Raw genomic sequence first — 12,807 nt, 5'->3', positions numbered from 1 at the left:
GTACTGGCAACATCTGTAATTTTAGGTGTAATTAAGGGCATCTTCCCCATTACACTCAAAAGGATGAGAGCGATTTTGTGGTAAGTGATGAAGCAGAGTGTAATATTGTGCAAATTGTATATAGGTTGGTAAGCTTTTTTGCATGTGTTATGTATATTGTATTTTAAAGAATTTATCTTAGTTTGGTATCTTTTGTTTTCCCTCTCTCTCTGTTACAATGGTCTGCTACCAGTGATGGGATTCTAGAAGGTTGGTGGGAGTGTGGACCAAGGAGTGAGGGAAGGAGTATATGTGGCTGGAGTCTCTTTGGATGTGCATATTTCAGAAATAAATATTCTTACGACGTTTACTTAATTGAAGCAGATTTCTCTTCTTTATCCTACACTACAATTTGGCGACGAGGATGAGATACTCCAGTATTATTTCATCCCATATGTTGTTGACGATTTGAACTTGCACTTGAGGTACTGAATTAGGATTTAAAATGATACCAAGTAGTTTCTGGTGAGGCCAACTCAAAATAGTATTACCTACCACAGGTACATACACTTTACCCTCAATCTTGTTTCCTTTGAACTTGATAGTGCCATCAAAGAGCCTTTGCATTTCGAACTGGCTGAAATGATAACTGATACAAAGTGTCTAATATTGTTTGATAGATGTGAGTTGTTTGAGGCATGCTGGCTAAGACGTGCGGTCTAATAAGTATTTCCAAACCCATACTGACTAATGTATGTTGGCTATTATGTACTTACTAATGCATATTGGCCGATGCGTATTAGGTGAATTATATTTTCTGGCTTGTTGGGACCAATATGTAATGACTGATATACATTGACTGATTCATTATATTTAATAACTGCTTATTGAAATATGAATGTTCAGCAGTTATTTATATGCACTGGCTGATTTGCTTTGATGTATTCGCTGATCTGTTAACTAGCATATATATAAATGCGTATATGTCTTAGCTGATGTATGTTGATTTAAATGCATGGGCTGATGTGTGAGACTTGTCAGGTTATTGTTAGCACAAAGTGGTACCATCTTCAAGATGTCCCCATATTGATTACTACTCTGATATTAAATGTTTGTCGTTTTAATTGCTTGGATACAGGACAGTCACCTTAGGGGCTTATGATTTTAGGCAAAGCCACAGAAAACTTCCAGTAGCAGCAAATGCTTAAAAGTATATCCAAGTACAGCTGTTCCTGAAATGCCCCACTGTTAGCCCATTGGTCTCACTTGTCCATCAATTGGTCCTGCAACTAACACTGACTAATCACTTCCTTCCAGAGTGCCACCTGCCTCACACAACATAAAGCTGGAGCTTTATGTAGACCTGGCTCTTTTTACAGGGTCATTCCCCAAACTTTTTGCCTTCTCCTATTTTCTCTGACCCTTTTTGGCTGATGTTATGACTCTGGTCACTTTATCACTGATAATCATTGCTAAAGTGCATGTGCTCTCCCTTGTAAACTTGGTATGATTGGCTTATACGTGATTGGCATATTTAATTTACCTGTACGTCCCTTGTACACTAGTATCCCTATACCCAGGGCTTGTAAATCAAATGCTATTATTGGGCCTGCAGTGCTGCTTGTGCCACCCACAGTGGTTTCAAACCTGCCTCAGGCCTGCTAGCACAGGGCCTGTATGCACAGTTTACTGTCACAGGGAAATGGCATCTAAATGTACTTGCCAGGTCTGAAACTCCCCCTTTACTACATATAAGTCACCCCTAAGGTAGGCCCTAGATAGCCCTGTGGGCAGGGTGCTATGTATGTAGAAGGCAGGACATGTGCCTGGTTGTGTGGCCTGTCCTAGTAGTGACAAACAGCCTATTTGGTTTCTCACTGCTGTGAGTGCTGCCTTCTCATAGGATTGCATTGGGAATACCCTGCCTTATGTCTAGGGGGTATTGTCTGATTGATGAGGGGTAGCATAGGCATGTTTGGTATGGTTGTAATGGTGAGAAATGCTGCTTACCGGTGCAGCTGGATTTTTTATTACCATTATAGAAATGCCACTTCTAGAAAGTGAGCATTTCTCTGTGCTTATGACTCTGCTGTTTTGCAGCTTGACTCCAATCCACGTCTGGGCAGAGTGACAGCTGGGCTTTGTGCATACTTTTCAGACAGCCTGTACACAGGGAGGGTGGAGGTGTCACAGAAGTGCATCTACATAATGGATTGAATGGTCTTCCTGGGCTGAGAGAATGGGAGGCGGGGCACACCTGCGTTTGTAAAGGCTGTGTCCTGGCCTCAAACAAAGGGCTCGTTTACCCCCAACTGATGTCTGGAGCCTGTGCTGGAGGAGAGAGGGGACACTCCTGGAACCAGTTGTAACTGGTTGGGAACCTCCTCTCCCCCTCTTTGTTAACACTGCGCAAATTGTGTATGAGCACCGGCGGCTTTCCCCCACAATTTTGAGACATTAATGGACTACTGGACTCAACACAGAATGCTACTGGAGGGACTCACTGGGAACCGCCTTGGACTGTGTGAGAAAGTAGCCTCTTTCTAACATGGTTACCCCCATTTTCGGCCTGTTTGTCAGTGTGTTTTTACGGTCTTACTGGGACCCCAGTGCTCATAGTTTGTGGCCTACATGTCAGTATGTTTTACTGTTTTGTCAGTATGCTTGACTGTGCCACTGGAGTCTTGCCAACCAGAACTCCAGCGCTTATGCTTGCTCTGATTCCATATTTGTACTTGCATACTGGTAACCCAGTATTCCACTCCAAATTGACATACTGGACCCCCCCTTATAAGTCCCTAGTATATGGTACCTAGGTACCCAGGGCATTGGGGTTCCAGAAGATCCTTAAGTAGCTCATCCAAACACTTCTTCAGGACTGCCATTGCAGACTGAGTGAAATAGTGCAAGCACTATTTCACAGCCATTTTCACTGCACCAAGTAACTTATAAGTCACCTATATGTCTAACCTTCCGTTCCTGAAGGCTAGGTGCAAAGTTACTGCGTGTGAGGGCACCCCTGCACTAGCAGAGGTGCTCTCACATTGTCCAGGATCAATTTCCCGGACTTAGTGAGTGCGGGGACGCCATTATAAGTGTACACTACACATAGGTCAGTACATATATGTAGCTTCACAATGGTAACTCCAAATATAGCCATGTGAGGTGTCTAAGATTGAGAAATTGTACCCCCAATCCGATTCTGGTATTAGGGGGCCAATTCCACGCACCCTGGGAGCTCCACCGTGCACCCCTAGTACTGCCAAACCAGCCTCTGAGGTTTCCACTGCTGTCCCCAGCTGCTGCCACCTCACAGACAGGTTACTGCCCTCCTGGGGATTGAGCAGCTCAATCCCAGGAAGGCAGAACAATGCATTTCCTTTAGGAGAGGGGTGTTACAACCTCTCCCATTGGAAATAGGTGTTACAGGCATGGGAGGGGTGTCCTCCCAGAGCCACTGGAAATGCTTTGAAGGACACAGATGGTGCCCTCCTTGCATAATCCAGTGTACACCGGTTCAGGGACCCCCAGTCCCTGCTCTGGCGCGAAACTGGACAGAGGAAAGGGGAGTGACCACTCCTCTGTCCATCACCACCCCAGGGGTGGTGCCCAGAGCTTCTCCAGAGTGTCCCTGGCGTTAGCCATCTTGGATTCCAAGATGTGGGGACCCTCTGGGAGTATCTGAGTAGCCAGTGCCAGCAGGTGACGTCAGGACCCCTCCTGATATGTGCATACCTGTTTAGATAGCCAACCCCCCTCTCAAGGCTATTTAGGGTCTCTCCTCTGTATTTTTCCTCAGATTCGGTTTGCAAGACTCCACCAGGACTCCTCTGCTTCAGCTTCTGACCGTCAGATCAACCGCAAACTGCTCCAGGAATGCTGTAACTACAACAAAGTATCCAAGAAGGCTACTGCAACTCTGCAACTTCAGCTCTTGCCAGCAACTGCAACAGTTTCCAGGTTGTGCACGCTTTGAGGACTGCCTGTCTTCATTCTGCACCAGAAGGACCAAAGGAATCTCCCGTGGAGTGACAGAGTCACTTCCCTGCTTCAGCAGGCACCTCTCTGCAACGACAACCGGTACTCAGGGGACTCTCTCTCCTGTCAACGAGTGTGATCCCTGGAACACAGGTGGCGGACCGAAGTGATCCTAACTGTCCAAAGGTCCAGTTGTCCAAATTTGGTGGAGGTAAGGACTTGCCTCCCTGAGCCAGACAGTACCCCTGTGCACTGGGTGTTCTGCAGCTCCTAGGGCTTCTGTGCGCTTCTTCCAGAAATCCTTGGTGCACAGCGTAGCCCTGGTCCCCAGCACTTTATCCTGTGACGCTCAGCTCCCTGAGTTGTCCAGCAGCGTGGGATCCCTTTGTGTAGTGCTGCGACGACCGCATTTTGCAACTCCTTTGTCCCTGTGTTCTGGGACTCCTGTGGGTGCTGCCTGGTCTTCTGAGGGTTCTCTAAAGTGCTGAGAATCCCCTCTGTCTCCTCAGTCCAAGTTGAGACCTCCAGGTACTGCCTTTTCCCGCCAACTGCGACATTTGCATTAGCCAAGCGTGGATGGCGCAATCCAACAATGAAAACCAGCCTGCATCCAACGACTCGATGTGGGACATCTCTTGCACCAAGCAGGAACCTGCAGCTGTCTTCTTCGGTGCATTTCTGACTTCTTCTTCCAACCAGAGAATCCACTCTGGCACCTTCATCCGGGTTAGCAGGGGCTCCTGTTCTTCCTGGACTTTTCATGGACTTCTGGACTTGGTCTCCTCTCTCTGCAGGTCTTCAGGTCCAGGAATCCATTGTTGGTGTCTTGCTTGGTTTTTGCATAATCCCTTACCACAACTTCTAGTGTGTTCAGAGGAAACTTGCTGTACTTTACTCCTGTGTTCCTGGGCTCTGGGGTGAGGTACTTTACTTACCTTTGGTGTTTTCTTACACTTCCAGCGCCCCTGTACACATTACACTTGCCTAGGGGGGAAACCGACATTCGCATTCCTCTGACTAGGAGGACTGCACCCTCCATGCTAGTGGCCGCTCCCCTCAGAAGTGAGAACCCATGGCGAAGCTGTGCCCTTCATGGAGGAGACCCTGAGAGGTCTCCTCGTGGACCTGGGATGTATTTCTTGCTGTTGGTGTGCCACTGGATTGGTGCCATACAGCCTTTAACCCCCTCTCCTGGGACTTAGTTTTTTAGTCTTTTGGGGGGGCAATGCAGGAACGGCTGGCAGGATGGGAAAGGGAATCCTCATCCGAGGGCCCGTCCCTGCCAAGCCTTGTCTTTACTGCATTCACAGAGGTAGGGGCGCAGGAGCCCCCATGCTGGATGCATTACCCTTGTTCTAAACCTGATCATTCCTAACATGAGCCCAGGAGCCCTGGGCCTATACGCTTGAGCAATGCATGGGACAGTCACGATAATGTCTTACCCTTTGTGATATTATAGGCATTCTGACATGTGTCTCATGGAGAATGTTTCACCTTGTGGGCATTCATACTGATGCTTAGGCGTTTAGGATGGTATGCTTCTTATGACGTGCATCCTGTGTAGTGATGTTTACCTGACTGCTGCTTATGTTGCAGAATAACCAGAAGTCATGTGTATATTGTGATTACTGTGGGTAGTCACAGGATAATAGTACTGTATAATGTTCTGACAACTGCTTGGGTAGCAGGGTATTACTGACATGTTGTGTTTGGTATAATAACGTGTACAATACAGTTTATTTTTATATAACTTGATGTTGTGTTTCCCTTGTGGTGTATTTATTGCATCACATGTGTTGTGCAAACGCTGTACACATTGACTCCGAGTTAGGCCCAACTGCTCGTGCCAACCTACCAAGGGGGGTGAGAATGGGTTATCCTGGGTGTGTGACCATCTCGCCCTGACTAGAGTGGGTAGGTTCTGCCTGGCTTAGGTGCATACCCTAGCCAACCAGAAACCCCATTTCGAACATGGACCAGTATATACAAAGGGGAGTACACTACAAAACACTATTTTTCAATCTAAAAAAGAAAACTCTGCTATTGTCCCAGGTGCTGCAAGGATTGCTGGCCGTTTCTTACAACCTTGGGGATGGTGATTATAGGATGCAGCTTCCATCCTACTCTGTCGACAATGGAGAGTGGCACTCAGTTACCCTGGAGCGTTTCGACAATGAGTTTATTCTTCGCCTCGACGGTGGAGGAGGAAAGAGAGAAGTAACAAAGTCAGTAGGAGTTTACAAAGAAATTGGATTTGATCTTAACAGTCTGGTTATCGGAAACACTTACCACATCCATCAAAATGCAAGCTTTCAAGGTGAGTCTTCTCTGCACACGGACTAGTGGTTGACCTTACAAGCAACAACTTCCCCACACAAATATCCACAGTAATGGTTAGTTAGAAAATTGACCCACTGCTTTTAGGTGCTCTCTTCTACACCAGATAGCCACTGCTGACAATCATGATAATATAAGCATTATTCAGTAGTAAACTCTAATACATATTGCATACAGTAGCCGATGCATCAATAACGTTCCAATAACAGCCCAAAGATAAATGTTGTTCTTTGTATTTCACAAGAATTGACTACTTGCTGGTTATTCTCAGGTATCTCAGATTAATGTTTTTATACTGATGTTTCAACAGTCAGCATGTTTCGTGTCAGGATCACTTTTTCAATAGGTTGTAACTTCGACAGTACTACAGAGTATCAGTACTATGATATCATATCTTAAAATAATCCTACATAGTTTACTATCTTGTGAATCTGTGCACAAGTCACTCTTATTTAATTGTAGGAGTTTATGCTTTTTACGACAGTTATTCGTATACATAAAATTATTTAAAATTGAAACTTTTATCTATTACACATCTTGCATTCAAAATAAAGGTGTTGAATAATACCCATAGTTTCATATATATAATCAAGGGAGTTTATACATTTAGTTGTGATTAGGGGGCACTACTAATTGCCTCACACAGACTCGTGCACAATAGAAGCTCTACATCTTATTATGCTATTTCGTTTTTTAAATAATGTATCCAGCAATTTTCTAGCACTTGTATTTATTTTATGATTACCTATATTGTTGCTGGCACAGTCTTCTGCAGTTAGCGTCCCGCATTTCAGGGTAATCTTCCTGAGGTTTTCAGTCAGTCTTAGCATCAGTTACATTATTTCGTTAAGGCAAACGTTTCTTTGATTTACAGCAATTATTTTTTAACATATCTGATAAAAATGCCATGGTTAATAATTATTTATTTGGTCTTGACTTAGTAACGGATTGCCCTATCTTTCCTCTCATTTGCTTTTATCAAAATATCACAATTTTTCCTCTTTCATCAAAATGCTCTGCAGACAGTGAAAAGCGCGACGGGTCCAACTGCACCTGTCGCTCGGCCAAAACACCGCCGGCTCCCATGTTGCGGCCCACATCCCTGCTGGGCTGGCGGGCGGAAACTCTGTTTCCGCCTGCCGGCCCATCGGGGATGTCATAATGGGCACCGCAGGATTGCGGCCGCACGGCGGTTACAACTGCCGCCCACCAATGTTGTAATAATCCCCTTAATTCTGTTGATGTCCAGTGTTTCAGGGCACGTGTCAAGCCCACTGATATTTTCGGAGTTGAGTTATAATTCATCATAAGTATAATGAGGGGAAAGCTAGTCATCCTCCTACCCAGCAGCATCTTGCTGGAGTCCTTGTTCTTGCAGGGGATCAGAGTCAGAGCTAAAAAGGGAGCTGAGCCTATGCTCATAGTGGCGTCATACCAAAGTCATAGGTTAGAGTTAGGAAGCATGATAATTGTTTGTGCTTTAGTTATTTTGTAACATAACATGGGGCAAGCTAGAACTGACAGTACAGGTCCTATGGGGAAAGATGGCAATGGGGTAGCCCTTGTTGGTAGTAAACATGACTGAAGACCCCTGTTGCTCTGTGGAGCCGGAATGTATGCCAGAGTGAGTCAGAAGGGCACTAAAGATTTGGTGCATGGTCTCTGGGAAGAGATCTACTGCAGGGTTGGCAGCAGCCTGGGGAACTTAGGCATGTCAGGACCAACAGGGAACTGGGGAAAAGGCACTGTGTCTGGTAACCTCAAAAGAGTGCAGCTCAGATCTTGACATCCTCATGCCTTCTCTTTGAAACCAGAGTGGCGCAATGGGGGAGAGTCCTGCTTCACTTTCTTGTGTTTGCATTAGAACTTTGACTTACACAAAGATTTGTGGATGGAAAGTGGAGCAGTTGCTTGAGTTGAGAATTATCTTGTGACTGGGACTAGGCCAGCGACTTGGAAAGTGAGCATGACTTGTGAAAAGACTGTGACAACTTATGCTCAACAATGAACAGCTTTCCCTCCTGGTCTGCAATGGTCACACGACTTGGAGTTGTGACCAGAGCCTAGGCACCAAAAGGACACCACCTGGGGGTGGGGGGGGGGGGATAATGGAGGGTCCCAATATATCCTATGGGGTTTGCAATACAGCAGACGGAATATCCGTCACATTTGTGACAGAGTATTCCCTCTGCCAAGATCAAAATCAGGCCCATAGTTCTCTGGCATGCTGTTTTGGTAGACCAAACAGACATTTTTACTGCCAACATGGCCTCTGGCAGAGTCAGGAAGCAGGGGAGGTTAGTGGTGTAGTTGTTTTAGGGAGTTTTCAATTCAGCAGTATCACTAGTTGGTCTAGTGTTCTGAAATTGAGATGTTCACCCCCACGTGAGCTGGGCCACTGATATCATGTTAGTGCTCCAGTTTAATTACTCAATATGGCAATTGGAGGCATGTGGAACTGGAAAATTGGAAGCTTAGTGCAACAAACGCAGCTTTTCAATGCTATCCTTAAGAAGAAACAGCAGCTCAACACTGCTGGGCCTCTGTTTCTGCTCAGAACAATAAAACTACAGCCTATTGGAATACCCCCTAGGATACCAAGAGTGTAATTACCAGCTAACCATATTTCTACTCCTACTAGAAAGTTAAGATTTTATGACTCAGGAATTTCAGTGCAATTATTAACCATACATCTTGTAATAATAGGCATTCAAAGCCAAGGGCGTGTTTTGACCTAAATCAGTGCGATACTCGCATCACCCAGCACCAAATGAAATGCATCCCTCTGTGTCCAGCAGTTCATAGGATTTTGACCACTATGAGCCGGACATACTTGTAAACACAGTATCCAATTGATGCCACAGAAAGGGGATTCACACTGACATTTCCAACTTGCAAGAGCAATTATTCATAGGAAGATGATATACCATATAATCCCTAATAGAGTGTGACAATTATCACAATAATGTCCCAGTCAGCTGTTCTGGTATATAAATATTAGTACTGCTAAAGCATAGATGCACAGTCCCTAAAGATAATCGACATGAGTCTAAAAACGTAGGAACCTTTTTTAATGCCTGTATATTAAGGAGACAGATGCATCTCAGCAGGATAAGACTTTTATTTATGATGATATGTATTTATAGAGTAATTCACATTTCAAAATGTAAAACTGGATTGCACATATCTTAATCATAGGTGAATGAACTTTGAATTTGGGGTATCTGTCCAAGTGGGGAAACAACTCATCCAAGTTTTTTGTAAATCATTCTTAGGTGTAATAGAACAAACACGACGTCAGTATATCACACGTGACAAAAGATAAAAATTATCTGAAGAACTGTTAAAACATTGCAAACAATTAAAAAAAAAATAAAGTACGAAATATTTTTGAATTTAAATGATCTACCAAATATTTGTAATGTGACTAAGTGGGCTTGTCATGGGGGACAAAATAATTTGTATAAACATGCCATACAATTGTTATAGAATCAACCAACTTAAGTGTAAAGTTACCTGTAATTTTATGCGGCAGGCTTTAGCAAAATTAATTTGTAGAGTTGTAAATATATCCCTTCTAGTTTAGAAACTCCAAATGTGATTCAAATTAGCTTTCAGTTTTTTAATGGGCCACCTTCAGGACTAAGTCCATTATCTTTTGTATCCTGAGTGTTGAAAACAGGGAGTGACTCTGTGACTTATTTTACTGACCATTTCACAGTATCTACATGAGTCTTGGACAGCCCAATAGCACCGCTCATGGTAATGTAGTCACTAACTGGATCATGGTATCAGTTATTAAATAAGGCAGCAGAACTAATGCTATCAAACACACTCGTAGAGTATTTATCTTTTAGTGAAAGAACCTTTGTAATAGGAGGAGCATCTTTAGTGCATAGTTATTTTGGAAACCTGTGCCTTGTGTCTCGTCATTAGGACCTCAGCTACCAAACAGTCACCCTCTTTAACAGGTTTTAGTGCAAACAGAAATCACTAGGTTTCATAAGAAGATGGTTAATCAGAAACATTGACTACATTGATACCAGTCCAAGAACAGGCTAGTAATTCAAAACAAATATTAGAAAAGCTACTATTTGTGCAGTTTTGAAATTCAACGGCGGCTCCTGATTTCTGCGGGTGTCTTACTTGGAGGTTTTTAATTTAAGGTACTAATTTAAGACTAGCATGCCAAGCTTGATTTGTTACATATTTTAATCTTGTGGACTTTGTTCTATTCTTGTTTGTGGCCTGCCTAATTAAAATTATTTATTTGGAGCAAGTCTCTGTCTTTATCAAGTGCCAAGTACTTATGTACTTGAATGGTAATTCTGAAATCGCTTTCAGGAAGGACAGGTTTTACATTTGTGAGAGGGAGAGCTGGTATCTTGCCTTCTTGGTATTCTCAAAGAAGTGTTCTTCAAAGGGCAAGAAGGTATCAACAGTAAATCTCTTTGACTTGGCACACATTGATAGTTGGGGTTTGTAGTTCCCCAGGTTCATGTGGTTGACCCAGGTTTGGGCATTTTTTTAGTTGTTGCTGCCAAACAGGAGGAATTCATTCTTGGTGGAGTTGCGGTTGAGATGAGAGCTGGACATCCAAGTCTGAAGGAGGAAGAGTCATCTTCTGAATTTCAGAATGCAGAGGAATGTGAAGATTTTCACGTATAATTGTGGGCCGTTGGTGAATTGTGATTTTGCGATCATTGAGTAGGGTTCCGAGAGGCTCCACATAGATGACATGGGACAGGATGGAACCATTGGATACTATGCAGACGACAGAGCACTTCTTGGATCTCTAGGTATGCATCTGCTTGAACTGCTGATAGTTGGATAAGTAGTAAGAGAACCAGTGTAGGTGAATTCCATTTGAGATCTCAGAGTGTGGGTTACAGAGGGATGGCTAATGGGTGTGAATGCCAAGGAGTGGTCCAGATGTATCAGAAAATAAGTGTAATTCTTGATTGTAGTCAAAAACTGTAGCATAGTGCACGTATCATGACTGCTTTGGTGCTGTAGCATAATCTAAAGCCTGATTATTAGTTGTGAAGGGGAAGATTTACATTGTTGTGTTTTTTGTTATGAGAGTTGACGGTTTTTTAGATATTCATTCTGATGAAAGGTGATGAGACAATTATTGGGGATGTCATCAAGATCTAAGGCTGTAGGTACTTCTTAAGACACAAATTATTTCCTACATAAATTTGCCTGGGACATGAGCCTTACCTGTTGACATGCATTTTGACTTTTGCCCAATTTAACATAGGTGATTCACTCATGAGATCCAAAGCTGAAAGATGGCAAGGTGAAGGTCATCATCACATCCCATAAGGGCTTCTGCTATATAAATATAAGGGATATGGACATCCATTTTCAAATATTTAGCCCCTATGCTAAACTTCACTGCTGTTCATTCTAATGTGTGAGGGGCTTACAAGAGGGACAGTCACCATAAAGGTTTTTTCTTCACCCTTGAGCCTGTTGTAGTAATTCTTGTGTCTCAATTTATAGCTAGTGTTTGGAAGTAGGAGGCTCGCCAGCTTAAGGGAGCATGTGAATGAGGCCTATGATACTGTCTTCATTTGCTGTTTTCTTATGAATTGTTAGAGTGTTTTTATGTAATGTTTATGCCACTTTGTGATGTTGCTTTTTGAAAGGTGTACTTCTAATTATGCCTCAATACTTTTTGTCTCAGACAGGTACATCCAAGATTGTAGATTTCTCTATTGCATGCCTCAAAAATTGGTGTATGTGTAATAGATCATAAATATTAAGTATTTGAATTTAAGTATATCGGTTGAACATTTTTAATTTTTAGAGTAGAGAGGCAAAACTAGAATTATTTGTTGTGTATGTTGGAAAATGAAAAAAACAGAGAGAATTAGGACTTGCTTCAAGACTTATTATAAGAGCATTCAAGGTGGCAGAGTGCATATTAGTGCACACTTTGCTTTGGATAAATATGTCTGTCCAGTACTATGCTGTCACTGATAAGCACTTATGGAGCGAAATTCTACTTCCCATTTTTACAGAGTAGTTAAACAGCTGTATGCAATAGTCTTCTCTATCTTCCCTTGTCTTCTGACCCAGGGTGTATGAAAGATGTGCGATTCAATAACTACCAGTTGCCTCTCGATAATCGGAGTACTGCTGCGGGGACTGTGCTACGATCCCATGGCGTGATAGAAGGCTGCTTGTCGGAGGCCTGCAGGAGCAGCCCTTGTAGCCATCCTTTCTCATGTACCGATCTCTGGAGGACATATGAATGCAGGTAGAGTCTAATGGGGTCTGTAGCTGTTCTCCATTGACATTACACCACAGGTGTAGCTTAAGGTAGTAGGACAACAAGAAAATTATGTGATAAATTATTATGCAATTAATTATAGTGATACAAATTAACAATATGGAAATATGTCTTATTTTACAGTATTCATTTGGCTGCATTTCATCACATTATAAAATAAGTAAATCTAGTCAGCATTTTTGAAGGATATTATTCAACACTTTTCATTAAAG

At 43.1% G+C, this 12,807-nt stretch overlaps 1 protein-coding gene across 1 annotated transcript in view; it reads left to right on the top strand.

The window, feature by feature from the left end:
- LOC138268205 (neural-cadherin-like) overlaps positions 1-12,807 on the top strand; it is a 506,556-nt gene that overhangs the window by 475,285 nt on the left and 18,464 nt on the right. Inside the window, exons 29-30 of the mRNA XM_069217644.1 lie at positions 6,010-6,274; positions 12,382-12,562. Coding sequence (XP_069073745.1) covers positions 6,010-6,274; positions 12,382-12,562 — 446 coding nt within the window. The remainder of the gene's footprint in view (positions 1-6,009; positions 6,275-12,381; positions 12,563-12,807) is intronic.

The sequence above is a fragment of the Pleurodeles waltl genome, chromosome 12 (genome assembly GCF_031143425.1).
Source record: "Pleurodeles waltl isolate 20211129_DDA chromosome 12, aPleWal1.hap1.20221129, whole genome shotgun sequence".
Classification (NCBI taxonomy): domain Eukaryota; kingdom Metazoa; phylum Chordata; class Amphibia; order Caudata; family Salamandridae; genus Pleurodeles; species Pleurodeles waltl.
The sequence above is the reverse complement of the archived record's forward strand: the minus strand, read 5'-3'. Positions and strand labels throughout refer to the sequence as shown.